Source organism: Rutilus rutilus (genome assembly GCF_951802725.1).
Source record: "Rutilus rutilus genome assembly, chromosome: 23".
Lineage (NCBI taxonomy): Eukaryota > Metazoa > Chordata > Actinopteri > Cypriniformes > Leuciscidae > Rutilus > Rutilus rutilus.
In genome coordinates, this window is record NC_140233.1 from 12,359,440 (window position 1) to 12,378,390 (window position 18,951).

The window sequence follows — 18,951 nt, forward strand, 5'->3', positions numbered from 1 at the left end:
AAGGATGTTACTCAAATTCTCAAAAAGCACTTTGCAAAAGCCCAAATGAGCCCAGAATCCATCATATTGGAGACATCTTCACATTTTGATAAGGCCAGCACCACATTTTCTTGCAAACCACCCACATAAAACATGTGGGATTATTCTCAGGAGGGCATAGCATTATGGACAGTTCTACCACATGTCATGTCCTTGACTGACAGCAACGGCAATAGGCTCTAGTGGGACAGTACCAGAACTCACCATTGATTATTTCGATATAAGCCGAGTGTGGTTAGGTCTTAGGGGTACCTTCACCCACCTTCTGAACATGGACTGTACTCTTGAATACATTTGCTTTTTCTCTGACTCTTGTTAAACATATCGACATCAGTAGATGTCTCTGTATGGCTTCATTTTAAAAGCCGAACTGTTTAAAGCATTCAGCATGCTGACTGAGATCATTGAAATATGCCCTCAGATAGTTGTATTATGCAAATGTAGCATTATGCACTGAAGCCTTTGTTAAAAGATGCATCGCCTGTTCCAACTACGATACAGTTTTGAATGCGATAATGGTGCTACAGTAAATGTAAAACACACAGAACTATGTCTGCAAGACAGATAAAAGGCACCAAAAGTTGGGTGAACATTTTAATGTCTTCATTACAGGGCCAGTGTTGTGCAGCGAAGAATCATTCTCTTCCAAGATGAGGGCTCACTTACCAAAAGACTGTGCGAGAAAGGTAATTTTATGCACATCCCTATGATAACATTTTTACATCTACAGAATCTGCTTTTTCTTCTCCTGACATGCTCAGTGAACATACCTTTTTCCCCCTTTCATCTGTTTTTGATGATCTAAATAAACTGTGCACTGTAAATGGTTGTTTATGCAAGCCGTGTCAATTTGTGCATTTTTTATTTTTGTATTGAGTGTGTATAAGATGGTTGTTAGATGCACATGTGCATTGTTTTGTGACACGAAAGTTAAATATATCTATCTTCTTCTGAATGGTTTTGCAGATCCAGTTGAGACTACTGAAAAACCCATTCAAGAATGCTGTGCTTGTGGAACAGCCAAGTATAGAATCACTTTCTATGGAAACTGGTCTGAGAAAGTGCATCCCAAAGACTACCCAAGTAAGAACAAGCCATTTGTGACATATTATATCACCATAAAACATTATTAGCCCTTTAAGTGTTGTGAGGTACATTGTGCCAGGTACTGACATTAAAACATGGCACCTTACCCTGTATTGCATTATGGAATTTGACAATATTACAGGTAGCGTTGCACGGTGCACCGATGCTTCAAAAGTATCGCGATTCTCGGAAATTAAAAACGTCACGATTCCTAAATTTATTAGTATCGATACTTCTAAGAATGACCGCGTTCCAGATTTGTAAGGCCAGCGACACACTGGATGCGTGGCGTGAGCGTCTCAGCTGCGTGGCGTGTCCGTTTTTATTTCGGCTCCCATGTTAACAGGTTAGAGCTAGCACACTGCCTGCGTTACACGCGTGCCCGAGCCGCACGGAAATCGTGTGCATGCTAGAAATAGAACCGATGCCTATTTTTCACGCGACATGCAAGCGTGTTCGAAGCGTTTCCAGGCAAAATAGAATAGGAAAAGATGTTTCTATGTCATTTTGACACGAATACATATTAATAAATTACATTTTGATGTTTTGAAAGTCTCTAGGTTTTGACATATATGCAGATGTAAATGTGATTTTAAAAAATATGATTGATTTTCAAATACTGCACCTCTCAATACAGAACATTCAATATTCTGTAGCCTATTTTGCCGTCAACACGACGTTGTCTTTGCTGCTATATATTTATGCTTAACATGAAGTATAGGCCTTCCACAACTCTCTCCCCATATGTCAAATATATCACCAATGAGGCTTATTATATGTTACCAATATTAAACATTGTTTAATATAATCGCTGTTCAAAGTTCAGAATCAAGATAAAGTTATTACTGGTAACTCTTATGTTTCTTATGATAACTGAGATAATGCTGCTAAATTTATGACTTTTTTTAGCTTGAATGTCATTGCTCAAATTTTTTTTTTATTTTTTTTTTTATGTTTAATATATCTGCTGTTCATATGTTCATTTATTAGTGTGTTATATGATTAGAATGTTGTCCCGGTTTTAAAATAAAGCACAGCAATGATATTTGATAGTGTTTCTCCCTTTTCAGGAAAAGTATCGAAAAAGTATCGAAATCGCAATTCTTGACTTGGTATCGGTATCGAAACAATAATTTTGGTATCGTGACAACACTAATTACAGGTTAAATTAGTAATTTATCTATATTCCCAAAAAAATGTTGTTTACTAATTTTGATGCCACACTGATTTTACAGTGCAAAGTGCTTTGCAGAAAGAGTGGGCAGAGGTGGGCAGCAATATCTCTTTCCCACAGCTTTAGCTCTCAGGGCTGGTTTGCTAATATAGCAGTCAGCAGGAGAGCTGGTTCTGCTACCTATGTGTGTGGCAGCAATGATCCAATCTGTTATTTACTGTCTGGCAAGCAGGCGAGACGACTGCCTGGGCCGCGATACTTTGTGAGATAAGAGATGCCAGGCAGATGTTGTCACAGAGCGCACTGCCACTAGTTAATAGGTCTGTGGAAACAGGGCTCTTTAAAGATAGAGAAGTGTAGAAGCTTAGATGTGTTAAGATACACGCTAGAGAACAAGTTACTTCAAAAGAGCAATTAACTGGTAGGCTATTTAGCATTGTACAAATCTCCAGCTCGAAAGATCAGCTATTTGTTCACTGTTATTTCTGCCCCAAAGGACGTGCTAATCATTGGTCGGCTCTCATTGGTGCTTCTCACTCAAGAAGCTACGTGTTGTGGGAGTACGGAGGCTTCGCCAGTGAAGGAGTCAAGCAGGTGGCTGAATATGGATCACCCGTCAAAATGGAGGAGGAGATTCGACAAAAGGTAGGCCTTCCGGCTGAGTGCAACAAGCTGAGATATCAGGATCGGTCAGATTCACTTTAATTTAAAAACTAATGTCGAAGTAATTGCTCGATTTTCGGACCAAGATTTGTCTTTTTCTTGGGATTATCAGCTTATTTTCTTCACCATTTAACCACCAGAGATTGACTTTTAAAGTTCTTTGTTGGCCAGGATTAGGTTCATTACATTTTCTCAAGACACTGTTTGTTTAGGATTATTTTAAACATTGTCAAACTAGCCAAAAGAGTCGAATCTGAATGAATCTTTAAAGTAAATCAGTGTTTTTGAGCTAACCTTTCAAATCGTTCTCTTTCACTTCCACTAACACTGCAATTTTTTGTTCACTGAAGTCTCTCCAATGTGGAGTGCATGAGTGCTTTGGTTGCTTGATAAAAGTCGACCCTAGTCGATAAAATGGAGGAAACACTACTCAATCTATTGTATTGCCTTTTGTGGAGAAAGAACTTATTGGGTTTAAAAGCTATTTCTTTGTCTTTTTTTTTTTTTTTTTACAAATTTGATGACATGCAAAGTTTAATAAGGCAAAATAAGACTTGTTTTGGTCATGAATGACTCAGTGATTCAGTGACTCATAATAGACAAAAAGGCATTTGTCTCAGACTAATGATGTAATCCACAGAAGTAATGAATCTTATTGGTGAATTTAATCAAAAGATTTGAGTCACTGGGATGAATCAAAATGCCCTTGCTGAATTTTCTCATCTATAATAATTGATCTGAAGTTTTGTCAGCACCCACAAAATCAAATTCCATTAGCTGACTTATTGCTTTCACTCTATCAAAAGTGGCTTGGCACTCATTTTATGTTTCTGAAGTTTTACACTCACTCACGGTGTTGGAAATAACATGTCAAAGGTTGATCAGTTAACGGAGGGTTCTGCCTAGCATCTTAATTAAACACATTAGTCAGTATCAGCTAATCTTCACATTGCTATAATGTAATGTTAATTTCCGCCTCTTGAAAGACACGTTAACAATTGCATGCAGTCTGAGATGGAAGGTCATTCAGCAGCTTTGTAGGAAGGTGTGTGCAGTATAATTCAGTGTTAACACGACGGGCTTCCTCAGGAGGATTTTAAAGGTCGCCTGGGGAACGGTTCATACCCCACATGTTCCCATTTGTCTTTTACACAATGCACTGGGATGTGCAGTGCACATCTTGACACATCTCAGAATGATGGATGTCAGAATGATGAACACAGTTTTTTTTTTTTTTTTGCTTCACACACATGCAAATACGGCAGACATTATGTTTTGGACAAACTCATTTCTAATTAAGCGTTGGATTAGCTTAGCCCAGTAGTATATATGTATGTTTGTTTGTGTGTGTATATATATATATATGTATGTATATATATGTGTATATATGTATGTATGTATGTATGTATATATGATAAAATAATTATAAATAAAGGTATATAATAAATTATTAGTATTACAAACTAAAATGTTATTATTATTTATTTATACACAGATTTTTATATAAATAAATATTATATACAACCATATTTTGGGGGCAAAATTGTACTCAGGAGTGAGCTAAACCTGACAAAAACTCCCAAAACCTCCTTTTGAGGACATAATTTGTAGAAATGGCATAAAAATAAATTAAATACAGTTTGTTTGTTTGTTTTATTTATTTTTTATTGTAAAAATGCAGAAAGTTTCCTGTTAGGATTAGGGTTACCTAATTAGGTGCATATTAAAACAATAGAAGTCTATATAATCTCCCTATTTAGATAGCTAAGTAAACATATGTGTGCATAAACAATATATATGATGTTTTTCAAAATCAAGTATTTTTCTAAATACTCTTCTGCATCATAGCAATATAAAAATGAGAGAAATTATTCACTTCTCAGTATTAGGTCATAAGATGTCTTATCGTTTTACATTTTTCACATGTGTTTGTTTTTTGTTGATTGTCTTGGAACGTGGTTGACGAATTTACCCACGAATATTTATTTATACGTGCTACAGGCACTTTCGGGCTGTCAACGTTTGTTTTGTTTGGCATTGCAAACAAGTACATTGAAAAGTCGTGTCTACACAGTTCTCAAACCAGAAAATTCACAAGTACTTTAAACGAGTTCAGCAATGAAAAATACAAAGACACAATACAAAAGTGCAGTTCACAAAGCCACCTTCCAATAGAGCTACTTTTTTTTCCTTGAAGCTGTCGAGTGTCTGTCATATTTAAAAAATTTATTTTGTTTTCTTCTATCTTGTCCATTTATTTTACAGCTCTTTTGTGCTTACAGGGCTTTTTCCACATGCTTGATCTCCATTCTGATACTGTTGGTTGGTTTTACCTGACATGTCATTCATCTTTGAGACGGTGCGGACGCTTTGCAACCCTAGTGAGGGTGAATCTGTCACATGGGCCTATTGAACTGAGATGCTTTGCAGCTCTGTTTTTTACTTCGTTTTTCATCTTTTAGTTAATATTTGCGAATCATTGGAAAATCTCAAAAGATTTAATGCGCAATATGTTGTTCGACTTTAAAGAGAGTTCACTCAAAAAACATTTAAATTCTGTCATCATTCATAATAATAATAATTGTGAGAAATTCAGATGATTAGCACAATGTTCATGCTGCTGTTTTTCCATACATGCAAAAGGCTGTCAAGCTGCAAAAAAAAGTCGTATGAACTTCTTTTATTATACTTTTATGGTACTTCATGATAGCCACTGGTCACCATTTACTTTTATTGAAACAAAAAGAGCATTTCAGACATTTTTCATGTTTGGATGCACTGTTCCTTTAAAATGGTTACATTTGTATTGCAGTATACTTCTGACAATTGTAAAGCTTTTAGCATAATATGGTATTTCAGACTTTTTTAGAGGTAAATCTTCCCTGCTATACACCTAAAGGAAGCAACCTCCAGAAACATTGCAGCTTTCGTAGAGAACATCCTACTGTAAAATCAGTCATCAAAGCCTTTTACAAAAACCATCACAGTCATTTACTGTCATTTTTGGCAGACATCATTTCACCATTAGGCACATTGCTTTCAGGAATGCAATCGCAGAACAATCTCTGCAGAAAAGAGCCGTGCGGATAAATATTTCAGTCGTAGATCACGTTGCTGCGGCTGAGTCTCTTCTGAATTCAAAATTGCGACACTGGCACAGTAATACATACGTATTCAACACCATTGCAGAGAAGCTCACTAGCTTTCTTTTGTAAGTATGGACTAGCACACTCTCTCAGTTTTTTTTTTTTATTGAAATCTCAAAGCCTGACCTTAAAATGTGGGAAAAATAATACTATAACGAGCTAACGCTTATAATAGGATAAAACAAAACAGCTTTGCATTAAGCCAGACATATCGCTCTAGTGATAAATTATACTATTATCTTGTTTACGACTGTTTGCTCAATGGCTGTACCTTTTAAAACTTCAGGTACTTCAGTACCACAAAGTCAAAAGGTCTTTTGAAAGCTGTAATTTTCTTTCCCATAGCTAGTGCATGGACAGAGATGTAATCTTTTCTAGTCTTTTTTTTATTGCCAGGCTGTGGAATTCAAATCATCTTTTTCCCCTCTTTTTTTTATTTTTTATGATGATTAAAATATGTAATTTTCGTCTCTCCCAGAGTCCCCTGGTAAGTTTTGACCTTCAGCTTATGGTCCACATTTCCACAGACACCTTTAACTTGGAATAAAAAAAATTGGAATAGCATTATAACATGCTTCAGTTAGTTAATGAGGTAGGCGTCATGATTACAGAGGTGTCATAAAACTGACTCTAGGAAGGTCAGACGCTTTTTTCACGATGCGAGATCTCAGACATCAGCAAACACAGTAAGTCTGGAGGTTCTGAGGCAATTTCTTAACATTTGTTGTTCCAACTTAGCTGTTATGTCATTATGAATCTTATTATCATCTCATCTCGGCGATGATATATTTATCCCACAATCTATCAAAAGCACAGTGTGAGGCAAATGGGAAAGTGAATGAAATGTGCTTTGGAATGAAGCAGGACAGGATGCTTAATGCTTTTGGAGGACTACGATGTATATAACTGTGAAATTTCCATTTGTACTAACAGTATGGGTGCTCTCGATTTACATGCTAAATTTGCCCTGAGAATCTTTATTGAGCTTTTTAGGTGGGTGTTTGCTTGTTCCTCTTAGCAATCTCAGTTAATTAGGGTCTGTATGTGCTAATTAAACATTACAGCATTTTTATGAATTTTAGTTTTTGCTGACCCACTGAACATGATGTTCCTTTTTCCTTGTGTTAATTGCTAAGCATCTTTAGTCTGAACTTGTCTTCGGTCTATATCCATGTGATATACAGTGCTGCTGCCAAAACTCACTGCATTTCAGTTGTGAATCGATCACTGAGAAGTTTAACATAATTTAAACCTTTACATTTTGTGTAAATGATGTGCCTCTAGTGTCACCAAAGTGGATTTTAATCATAATATATACTAGCGTTCAAAGGTTTTTGGATCAGTAGGATTTTTTAAATGAAATGTTTTTGAATGAAGCCTCTGATGCTGTCTAATATTATATTTTTTCTATTGTAATATATTTTAAAATGTAATTTATTCCTGTGATGCAAAGCTGAATTTTCTGCATCATTGCTCCAGTCTTCAGTGTCACATGATCCTACAGATTATTCTAATATGTTGATTTGCTGCTAAAGAAATATTTATTATTATTATCAATGTTGAAAACAAATATGATGCTTAATATTTTTATGAAAATCATGATATATAGGAGTCTATGATGAATATAGAAAGTTTAACAGAACAGCATTTATTTGAAATAGAAATCATTTCTAAATAAATGCCTTTACTGTCACATTTCCAGTTAATACATCCTCTGTGAATAGAAGTATTGATTTCTTTTAAAACAAAATCTTACTGACCCCAAATGTATGTATGTAAATGTGTGAGCATGTAAGTTTAATTGCATATATTTATGTATCGTTCATTTTTATTGCATATGTATCATAGTTGTTTGTGCATATTAAGCTGGAATGGAGAAAGCATTTTAACACTGACAAAATTACACCATTCAGCTCCAGCTAATTAATTCATTTGATGCTAATTCTTAATAAAGACGCTATATTTTTCTCTTATTGCGTTCCACAAAAAAGAACTGCAACTGATTTGCATTCTTTTGAAAGTGTTCAAGACAGCAATTTAGAATTTTGAACGTATGCACATTGTGTTAGCCTGAGATAAGTTTCTAGCACAGAAACCCTCAGAGTTACTCATTAGCACTGCAAGTCATCAACAAAACAACAAATTTCTACCATTGCGGTGTTCAAACTAGCAATTAACAATGAAGTCAGTCCCCATGGAAGCTATATTTAGGGTAGACAGACTCATTTTTGCTTATTTCTGTGATTTAACATCTCGTTTCTCTCTTGGATTTTCTGTGATTTAGCATCTCTTTTCTCTCTTGGATGTGTCCTGCCAGATCCATCAGAAGACCACTTTAGAGTAAAAAGCACCAAAGGGACTGTAAAGAGTCAGCTTGGGCTCTCCGTTTTGTGCCTGTCTCCATCTCAAGCTGCGATGACAACATTCCTAATGCCTAATTCCCGCAGGCTGAGCTTGTGGGGCTTTGGATGGAATCCATCGGATTCTTCCACACCGTCCTAAAACTTCTGCTTGCTGGGCCCATTGTCCGTTCCAGCCCGACCTGTCCCTGCAGACGGTCGCACTGTTTAGAAAGATATTTCAGTGCTTAAGCTGAGAACAATTGTCTTGTTTCAGCCGACTGGCAGGTTTCAGGTTGCCTGTCAGCTTTGCTTTGGATGCTGCACGGAGACATTGGCGTATGAAAAACAAAGCTAATGCTTCTTCTGGCGGTGGTTCCAATAGGCATTACTGATGTAAAAAAAAGAACGAGGAGGTCGTGCAAATTGTTTCAGGGCTTTTTGGTAGCAGATATGCCACTCAGTGAGCAGCGTAAAAGTGCTTTAATGTGTGTTTAGTGCTCGAGAAGACCGTAATAATCAGCTAGAGGAGTAGCACTACAATTTGTCGTGTTGTTTTTTGCATCTAGCTGAGAAAGAAGAATTGGGTTTGTAGTAGCTAATGGGAACGAATGCGTCTCAACGAACACATACAGCTCCAGGGACCCAGTCCTCACAGTATAGTGGGGCCAAACAACAGCTTCCTTGGAACGTTTATCTATCGTTTGCAATTTCTCCAAATCGTCCTTCAGATTTTGGCATGTTCGACGTCAAAGCGCTATTTTCATAAAGTAGGCTATTGATACACACCAGTTGTTTTTATAACCCTAGTATTCTGAGGGTTTCGGAGCCTTAAGTTGGGACATTGGCTGTGCAAGCACAAAATGAACCCTCTATTGTGCACAGAACTTCTGTCACCTCCTAGTTGGTGTGTGTGTGTGTGTGTGTGGCACCCTACCTAAGCACTGCGGTCCAAAGGTGCCCAGGTCACGTGTTCCAGTAATCCTTAGGATCATGACGGAATGTGAAACATCTGGGATAGACTTTGCTGCGATAGCAGGGACTCAAAGCCTAAGATCACCATACAAAGCTCTTTGTCGTGGCTTAGGGTTGGCACTGAGTCTTCCAAGTGTGAGTGAGTGTAACACAAGCACCCCCAGGTGTTTTCAAAGCTCCTCTTCTCATCCTGAGAAGCTCCAAAGCTCGTTCCCAACAACCTCCCTGAAAACACCTACCAGTGTTGGGGGAAGATTCTTTATATTTGCACAAGTAGCAGCGAAGTGGCATATTTTAAATGTTTATGAATTATGCAGTCCTCAAATTTGATGCACAAGTGGAGTGTTATTGGACACAATTCAGCAAGTGTTTGTGCAATCTAAGCATCAGTGGAGAGGATTTTTCACTTTATGAGTGAGTCATTGATTTATTAATCCAACTGTTTTAGTTTTGAGCATGCTGATTCTTTCAGAAACGAATCAAGTGCCTGTCTTCATGAGTGAGTCATTGAATCATTCATTCAACTGATGTGTTTAAAAACACAGATTATGTCAGACACTAAACTGCACTATTGTGCGTTGCTTGGATAAGTGCCATCATTAATTTGCTTTGGCTTTGTGTGTATTTTTTAATAAAATGTATTTACAGTATATAAAATAAACAATGTATTCATTAAATAATTAAAATCTGGGTATTATAAAGTTTTATTTTAATGATTTAGTTGTTATTTTTAATAATTAAATTATTTAATTAATATATATTTTTATATATATATATATATTTGGGGACTCGGATCTATGAATCATTTTTGGAGGGGAAAGATTCACAAAAGAATGAATCTGATTCACTAAAATTAATCAGACCTCCTAACACTATAGCTATAACTCATTAAAACATTTTTTTTTTTTCATTGAGTAAACTGATTCATACTGTATGAGACTTCGTATGAGACTGCTTTGTCAGAATATGAACAAATAATTCTTATTCTTTTATTTTCCAGTTAGAGACCTCTGGAGCATTTTGTGTTAATAGAGTTGTTTCTGGATATGTAATTAACAGTGACGCACTCTGGATGTAGAGGTCAATGGAGCGGGGCTGATTGGGTGTATTACATGGATATGGAGCTGTGCTTTCTTTGACAGCGATGTGATACCTTGCTAAGGCTCAGGAAAAGATTATCCCCTGAGCCGCTCCTGGTGGCTGCATGTATAGATGAAATTTGACTTTGCTAATTTCCTGTGTAAATTAAAGAATGAACAAGAGAGAGGAAGAAAGATGATTGTGTGATATAGATAGAGACGCTGACTCCAGTTCATTATTACCAGGTGATAATTTAGTCCAACCTTCAAATAAAATGAGAAGCGATAGACATGTCAAGTGAACTAATGGCAAGGGTAGTGCATTACGGTTTCGCCTCCTTTTCAACAGTGCAAAATGTTAAAGATTTTGTAAGCATATTTTGTTGTTTCCAGGTACAGAAATGTAATAAATCAAATGTAAAATAACACTGCATATAATCTTCACTGTATTGAAGATTAATCCTTATTAAACTTAGTTATTCAGTCAAGAGCAGTTTTTTCTTTGTCTTTTGTTTTTTGATTAACATTAAAAACACAGACAGCAGCAGGAATATTAGGCTGTCACTTTAAGACATAATGCACAGGTTCACTACTAATGCTGATTCGCATGTGTTGTCCTTCTCGACTGTTTGCGCTCACTTAAGACATAACCGACTATGTTTGCACGTCAAGACGGGTGTGTTGACATGATTTTTGTCTGAATTTGTCTGTTCAAGCGCAAGAAGACTTGAAAGCATAGTCAATTTAGTATTCACGCACTATCTGAGACACAAGTTCTCTTTCACTACTTCCTGTGCTTGAATGTTTAAATTGACAAGGCTTAAAAACATGTGCAAATGATAAACTTTTGTGACGATGACGCACAGTTCTGTCAACTGTCCCGAGCGTCTTAACACTGGCCCTGGGCCATCGAGCAGTCCTTATTGTCCCTGCCCAGCGCTTTCATTATTGTTTTGTGCCTGTCCGAATTAGTGCCTGTTTAAAGACAGAAGGCAATGTGTGTTGTTTTGGTCTCACCTGTGTTATATCAACACCCAGGTGATGACAGCGTACGGCACTCGCATCGAACTAAGTTTACAAAGAGTGACTGTTTTGTCAAGGTTTTTTTGGACCATCATTGTAACGTCAGAATGTTCCCAGACAGGAGATTTATATGATGCAGACAGCGGCGTAGCTCCTTCGCTTACCATGCTGAACTGCAAAACACCAACATATGAGGAACTGTTATGTCAGCAATACATTTACATACTAACAGATGATAGGACAGCTCCTCTCACATGAAACACATGTACATCCATCAGCAGAAACTTATATTAGCGGTCTGTTTTAACTTGTTGATTTATTTTTAGATTTTTTATTTTTTTCAAGCAACCGTATAATAGCCTATATGCCTCGACAGATTTTTTGAGTTTAGTATATCTCAAATAGTTGGTTGTTGGGTGATCCATTAAGAGCCTGTCAGGCCTCTTCCCGTGAGATGAGGCCGGGCCGCCCACCATGTCCTCTTTCACTTTCATCTGAACCCCACATCTCCGTTTCAGAGGAAATTGCTGCGAACCACTCAGCCCCAAGTCTCCCAAGTCTGTCAAGTGAGAAAAGCAAACGCTAAGCACTCACATCTGACATGTTACAGGATGTGCTCTTATTTTTTTCACGACTCGGAGGCAACAGACTTTAAAAGGAATCTTCGCTACCATACAACCCTTTAAAGCCTAAAGCCTCTCTTTGACTACTTGAATTGAAAATAGACATCTAAAACATGGCTCCAGCTCTTACCACGCTGTAAAAAAAAAAATTAAGCAAATCATTTTGGGAAAATCATTTGAGAGTTTAGTTCCTATTCCAAAGTTTTCAGCTTTCTGGAACACAAGAAAGGAATGTTTTATTACTACATACTTTTTTAAAAGTCAAACCATATGTTTTAGGGTTCAAATAGTCCCATTCGAAGCTTCAGGGTTGTTAATGTACTCGATCATCACATTCAAGTGTTGAATGAAAAAAAGAAGAATGCTTGAAGAATGCGATGTTGTCGATTAGTTTAAGACAAGAGCACTTTTCTATCCATGACGTTGTTGAAATTAGCATGCTGTGAGCCATAGCAGTGGAGTAAAGATGTATAAAAAAAAAGACTGACATTTCAGGATTCAGTGTTTCACAATGTTCATTCCCCAGAGGAACAAGAGCTAGACTCTTCATTCCAACATCCAAAGAATGTAAAAGAATGGCTAGCTTTCTCATATTGAGATTCAGAGGCTACGTCCTGGTCCCTCGACTCCCTCTATGTCGGTACAGTCTTCATAACCCGGCACTTGGACAAAACACAATAAAGCCACATTATGCGATGCACTTTCTTTAATTCATGAGGGATCCCTCATAAATCCGTTTTCAATAATGGCCCCCTTTCCCTGCCTTGTTTTCCCTATGTAAATGAGACCTCGGCAGCAAAGGGCCGACTGACAGTAATCTTCCGTAATTTGGTTTGCGTGGCTCTGTGGTAGCGCTCTGGGAGGCCTGAAAGAACACATATCATTCAGAGGGAGGTCAGACAGTGCACAAAACAAACTGACAAGGCCAAAGCTCACACACACTGCCTGACTGACAGCTGAGAAGCCTGCATACTCAAAAGGCCAGCGAAGACAGCGAGCGATTTAAAAAAAAAAGAAACCCTGTTACGATTCTAATGAGTGTCTGAAGCGTTGATGCCCACTTGAATGGTCTGTCTTGTTGATTGATGCAGGTCTCCACACCTGTTACACACTGACGTCAATCCTGAATTTTGAGCAGATTTGAAACAATTAAGCGTCATGGTCATTTTACTTCTAGTTCAATTTCACCATTAAGAATTTGATGTGTAATGGCTTGTAAAGGTGCTTATATTATTTTATTGTTTATAGTTTTATTTAATAGTAGAGTCATAACCCGGTTCCTTTTGGATGATTTATTGGTGCAAAAAAAGACAATGTTTGTCTTAGTAAAAAGAAATGCAAAGTATAGTAGGTTAATAGATTTTGTTTATTATTATTGGTATTTTTTATCAGTAATTTGTTGTGTGTGTGTGTGTGTGTGCCTTGGTCAATATTATTGGATATTTAATTGGTCATGTACATTTTTTACTGTACCGTTATATTATAATTAATTAATTAAAATTTAAATAAGTTGCATTTGTTGTTCTGATTATTTAATTTAAAATGAATTCAATTTAATTACATTAATACCATTCAAAATGTTTTTTTTATTTAGTTTTTGTTTAATTTATTTAGACAAAATTGTATAGCAATGTTTTCGTTATTGGCCATAATTTACATAAACTATAATAATCTATATTGTCTTAAATTTAAATTTTGTGCATTCTGGCTTGAAAATATTTGGTCATAATTTTATTCACAATTTCTGCACCATGGTACATTGACATTATACCATGATACTGAATGATTATATCAGGGTATTTGTCCAATGTACCATGTACCAAAAATGTAAACAAAACATGGTATTTCCATTGTACCCTTTAAAAAAAAAAAACATGGTACTTTTTGGATGTGGTGTTAGTCCAAGCTGTATCGAACATTACAGATCAGGCTTTCAGCAGTTTTTGCCTTCTAGCAGAAACTCACAGCCGTACCCATAATAGTCCCACTGCGGTCCTGTCAGACTGAGAGATGATTGGCTGTAGAGCTTCAAGACGAATGAGGGGGAGAGTGACAGGAGGTGGAAGACAGACTTCAACTCTGTGAAAGGGGAAGATGTGGACTGAGGAGATTGTAAAGGTCTTTCATTTGGACAGTTTTGAAACATGTTTCACTAGATTCTTCACTGAGAGTAATGCAAGAAGAGGGACTAGACACTTCTGAGTTGAAAAGCTATTACATAACTCTTACAAATGGATGGGTAGTGAAAATATTCAGAACTGGAAAATTAGAAATAGACATTTTAGCATTTGGTATCACTTGATTTTCAAGAGGAGAGTGAAAATGTACATTAACGCTAAATCAAGTGTGCCATTATAAATGTAATTAAAAAAATTGATTTTGAAGTTGATTAACTTAAACTGAAATGTTTCCTGAGATGACTTGATCGCTTGTTTGATTCAGATTTAAATCAAGGTTCAGGGCGGACTGGGCAGCTGGGTTTGTACCGAGCCACATCTGTCGGGTCAGGAGGTCCATCGCAGCTCTTTTTTCAGCCTGTCTCGAAAAGCAGGAGGTACAAAACCTGACGTCAAAGAAACACACTTTCCCGGAGGTGTCAGATGTCTTTGAGGTAGTGATGACACTTTAGTTGTGCTGTTCTGTCTTATCATTTTGAGACGCACCAGATGCTCGGATGGAAAACTCACTTCAGCGCTTAGAACATAACAACTATGATCTCAATTAGTAGAGTAAGAATTCTACTTTTAACCTGAATGTGTCCTTTGTGAACCGAGTCCATGTAATAAATTAATCTGGATTTTATGAAGGTGATTTTGCTTCATGAAATCACAAAATATAAACAGTAAGTAGTAAACATAATTATTATATAGTTATTCAAATAATTAGTAGTATAATACCACTATATTGATAAAAATTAAAGTTACCGTGGGTTTTACCATTCAAAAGTTTGGGGTCAGTAAGATTTTTTAAAGAAATTAATACATAAAAAACAATCTTATCAAGATTTCCGTTTACAGTTTTTACTGTATTTTTTATCAAATAAATGCAGCCTTAGAGAACATAAGGCCGTGTGTCCACCAAAGCGTTTTTTCACGCGGCTGGCGTGTTTTTTCAATTGTTTTCAATGGGAGCGCCGCGTTTTTAAAACGCCATGAGCGTAGCGAGGCGCTGAGCGTTTTTTTTCACGCTGAAGCGCCGAGCGCTCTGCGTTTTTTACAGGTCGCCGAGAGTTGAAGAATGTTCAACTTTGGGTAAAACGCAGCGCTCATCACTGTCACTTTTTACCCAATCATCCAATCACAGTGGAGGAGGGGCGGGAATACGGGAACACGAATACCCCACCGACCAACCGCCACATTCTGCTTGTACAACGTCAACAGATGACGACAACAAGCATAATAACGGAACAAAATCATTTAAAACAAGAGCCAGAGAAAATACATTACATTGTATCGACATTGTTATGTAGAATCAACACAGAAACAAAATATGTGTGAAATGAGATACTAGTAACACTCTCGCGGATATTCCGTATCACAACAAGCAAAGTGTCTCAACTGAAAAAAAAACGCAACGCCGCCAAAACGCTCTCAAGCGCCCACAGATAGGCGTTTTCAGCAGAGCGCATAGCGTTTTCGGCTGGCTAAAAATGCTTTGGTGGACACGGCCTAAGACTTCTTTCAAAAACATTTAAAAATCTCACCAACCCCAAACTTTTGAATGGTTATATTTTGTGACTTTTTTGGGATATTTTCTTTTATTTGATTTGCACAGCACCTTAAGGGCATGACACACAGTGTATTTGTTTGCATGTGTGTTGTCTCTGGTCAAGGATCAGACAGAAATTGTCAGTGTCCACCGGTGGGTGGATCTAGATCTCTCTCTCAGCTCTGAACTCATTAGGGTGTTTTGTGAACGGACATCGGCTGATTTATTTGTGTCGGGTTTCATTAATAATGCAGTGTCATTCAAGCAGATAAGTTCATTCTAACTTTTTACAGTGGGTTTTGTCCAATAACAATTTCCCCTTCAGCATAATTATTATTATTATTATTATTATTATTTTGCCAGCCAGCACCAGCATTTGTGATAATTTTGACAAAACTTTCATGGCCCCCAGAATATTTTGTTGTATGAAAATCTGAATATGCAATATATCAAAAGAATGAGCAGAGCTTAGAATAATAATAATCTTTTATTATTTTAATCTAGCTTTATGCAGTCTTTTTGTCAAAGACTACATTTAGATCAAATTCAGAACTACAATCAAAACAGATCGATTCCATCAACGCTTGTACAGTCATTACTCTTCCTGGGTTCGACATTTCATTCGGTAATGTTAGGCCGTTTTGATTTATATGCTTATGAATGTTTGATGATCACGTTAGCTTAGATGTGCGTCAGAGATGCTTCTATCACTTGTTTCTGCTTCTTCTTCGCTTGTTTTTGGACCCGAAAGTTCTGTACTATTTCAGGAGATGCGTAATAGCAGAATAACAGTGAAAACATAGATTGCCGGAAAATTCCATCAATGGCGGGAAAAGAGTTAAAGGGACAGTTCACCCAAAAAGGAAAATTTCCATTATTTACTCCATTATTAGTTCCAAACCTGTATGACTTTCTTTCTTCTGTGGAACACAAAATTTTTCAGTGTTAACCAAAACTGTTTGGTACTAACATTCAGATTGAGTAAATGACAGAACTGTAATTTGCAGAGTCTAATGCAGAGCCCTTGGTGCGCATATTCAAATAGGTGTCAGAGATCAAGTTTTAAATCATTCATATTCATGATATAAGTGCTTCTGCAATGATCCAGATGACACGAATCATTTGGAGATAATGGCGGTGACAGTGAGGAATCTCTAAAAGGCCAATTGGCAGAATTATGCAGGAGAAACAACAATGGCTCGTCACTTTCCTTATTAATTTACTCAAGGAATAATCAAGGTATTTAAATAGCAATTTATGCTAATTGGTGCTTCTGAAAATGTTGAGCTCAAGCCTGTAGAGCGGTATTGAAGCACATTATCTGGACAGGAAGGGGTTTGTTCTTGGCAAACAGTTTTCTTACCCAAGTGACTTTGAGAAAAGAAAGTTTGTATTACATAAGTGGCAATTACAAAAGCAGGTAGCTAAGGTTAAATGGCTAAATCCCACATACGAACAAGGTAATGTGCTGATTCAGTCACAGTGCTATACAAGTCAGGCATAGCTTTTGTAAAAAAAGAAAGAAAAAAAAAGCCTTTGTGTTAGTTTGTGAAGTAGTTGTGCAAGTAGAAATAATCAGGGATGAAAGGTTGTTGGTCCCAAGCTAATACATTTAAATTATTATTTGCATAATCACAAACAAACTGTCTTGCTGTGATAGTTCTATTTTCCCTGGTTATTATATCAGAAGAAGTTTTGTTTCACTGAACTTGAATTTGAGAAGAGATAATGCTGATATTTTTCTTTATATTTATGGGAAATATAAGTTTTTCCAAAGCGTAAATTCTACTTAATTTAGGCTACATTTGCAGCCTTATTAGTTGCAACCATGTAACCCAGTTGTTGTTTTGTTTTTGTTTTTTATACATTTAATCTACTTATCTACATTCATATGCTGCACATTATTGACCTTATGTAGCCCCGCCCCTTTTCAGGGCCACGCCCCTTGTGTTCTGTCTTCTGGTTTGTATTGTCAAAGCATGGAGGAAAGATCTTACAGATTTATGAATGAACCGCTCGTTTTTAAATCTTCCCGGTCTACTGACATTTGTTATGACAACTACTTCAGACATTACAATGCTCATGATTACTTTTGTTAACTCTACAATTAGTAAATCCACTTCACCAGTTGATTACTCTTCGACAGCAATGCCATAGAAATATACAGAGCTACCGCAAAAACAGATAAATTCTAAAGTTTGAAACATCGCGCTTGTTTCTCTGGCACATAAGGTCTATATAGGCAAATATCTGCATGACTTCTATGGTTTAATGACCATGTCACCTTTCTGTGTCCTGAGTTCATATTTTCTTTAGCAAAACTGGAAATCATACGTTTTAGCCTGCATATAATCTGTGAATTTCGCTAGCCTGACAATGAAGAATTGCCTCAGAGGAGCTAGCGATACGCCACGCGATTAGCTATCTGATCTGCATGCTCATTACATGGTGAAGGATCGCTTCCTTAACAAGATTAAAACAATGAATATGCATCACGCAGCCCTGAGGGCGATTCATAAAAATGCATCCCAGTGTTAAACGTTTATTTTAATAACCTTTACCTCAACCCCCAAATGACAACAGCACACTAAAACCCAACACCACACACCTGTTGTTTGTTAGATGTGAGAAAATTCCAAATGAATTGCCCTGTGGTCCGACACGTATGCAATCAATATCGCGCCAGCCATATGAATTAGCAATTACGTCTGAACTTTTCGCTCGGGGGGCTCTGTGGCATTGCATTTGGAAAACAAAATGATTAAACATCGCTTTTTTTTTCTCCCAATAGCCTTTCTTTTCATTTTTGTTTAATCATTTTATTGAACGTACGTTTTTAAAGTGGGAGGTATCAGACTGCTCTCATACAAGAGAAGCTAATTACAAACAAGGTACAAAAACACCCATAGAAAATGAAAGTCTGTGGGGCTTCAGGACATGAAATCTGAAGATTGTTTACCTGTTTGGTCAAATGGCTTGTGCATAGTAGATGATTTGTTTTTGATTGTAATCTTTGGATTAATGTCCTCAGAATCCGAGAGAATGTATTCCCATCTGGGTTAATCTAGCCTGAGGTATATGTACGTTATCATGTCT

General features: G+C 36.9%; 1 protein-coding gene across 1 annotated transcript in view; it reads left to right on the forward strand.

The window, feature by feature from the left end:
• The window catches only part of spon1b (spondin 1b), a 64,094-nt gene that overhangs the window by 11,750 nt on the left and 33,393 nt on the right, over window positions 1–18,951 (forward strand). Inside the window, exons 4-6 of the mRNA XM_084396725.1 lie at window positions 652–725; window positions 1,006–1,122; window positions 2,796–2,944. Coding sequence (XP_084252851.1) covers window positions 652–725; window positions 1,006–1,122; window positions 2,796–2,944 — 340 coding nt within the window. The remainder of the gene's footprint in view (window positions 1–651; window positions 726–1,005; window positions 1,123–2,795; window positions 2,945–18,951) is intronic.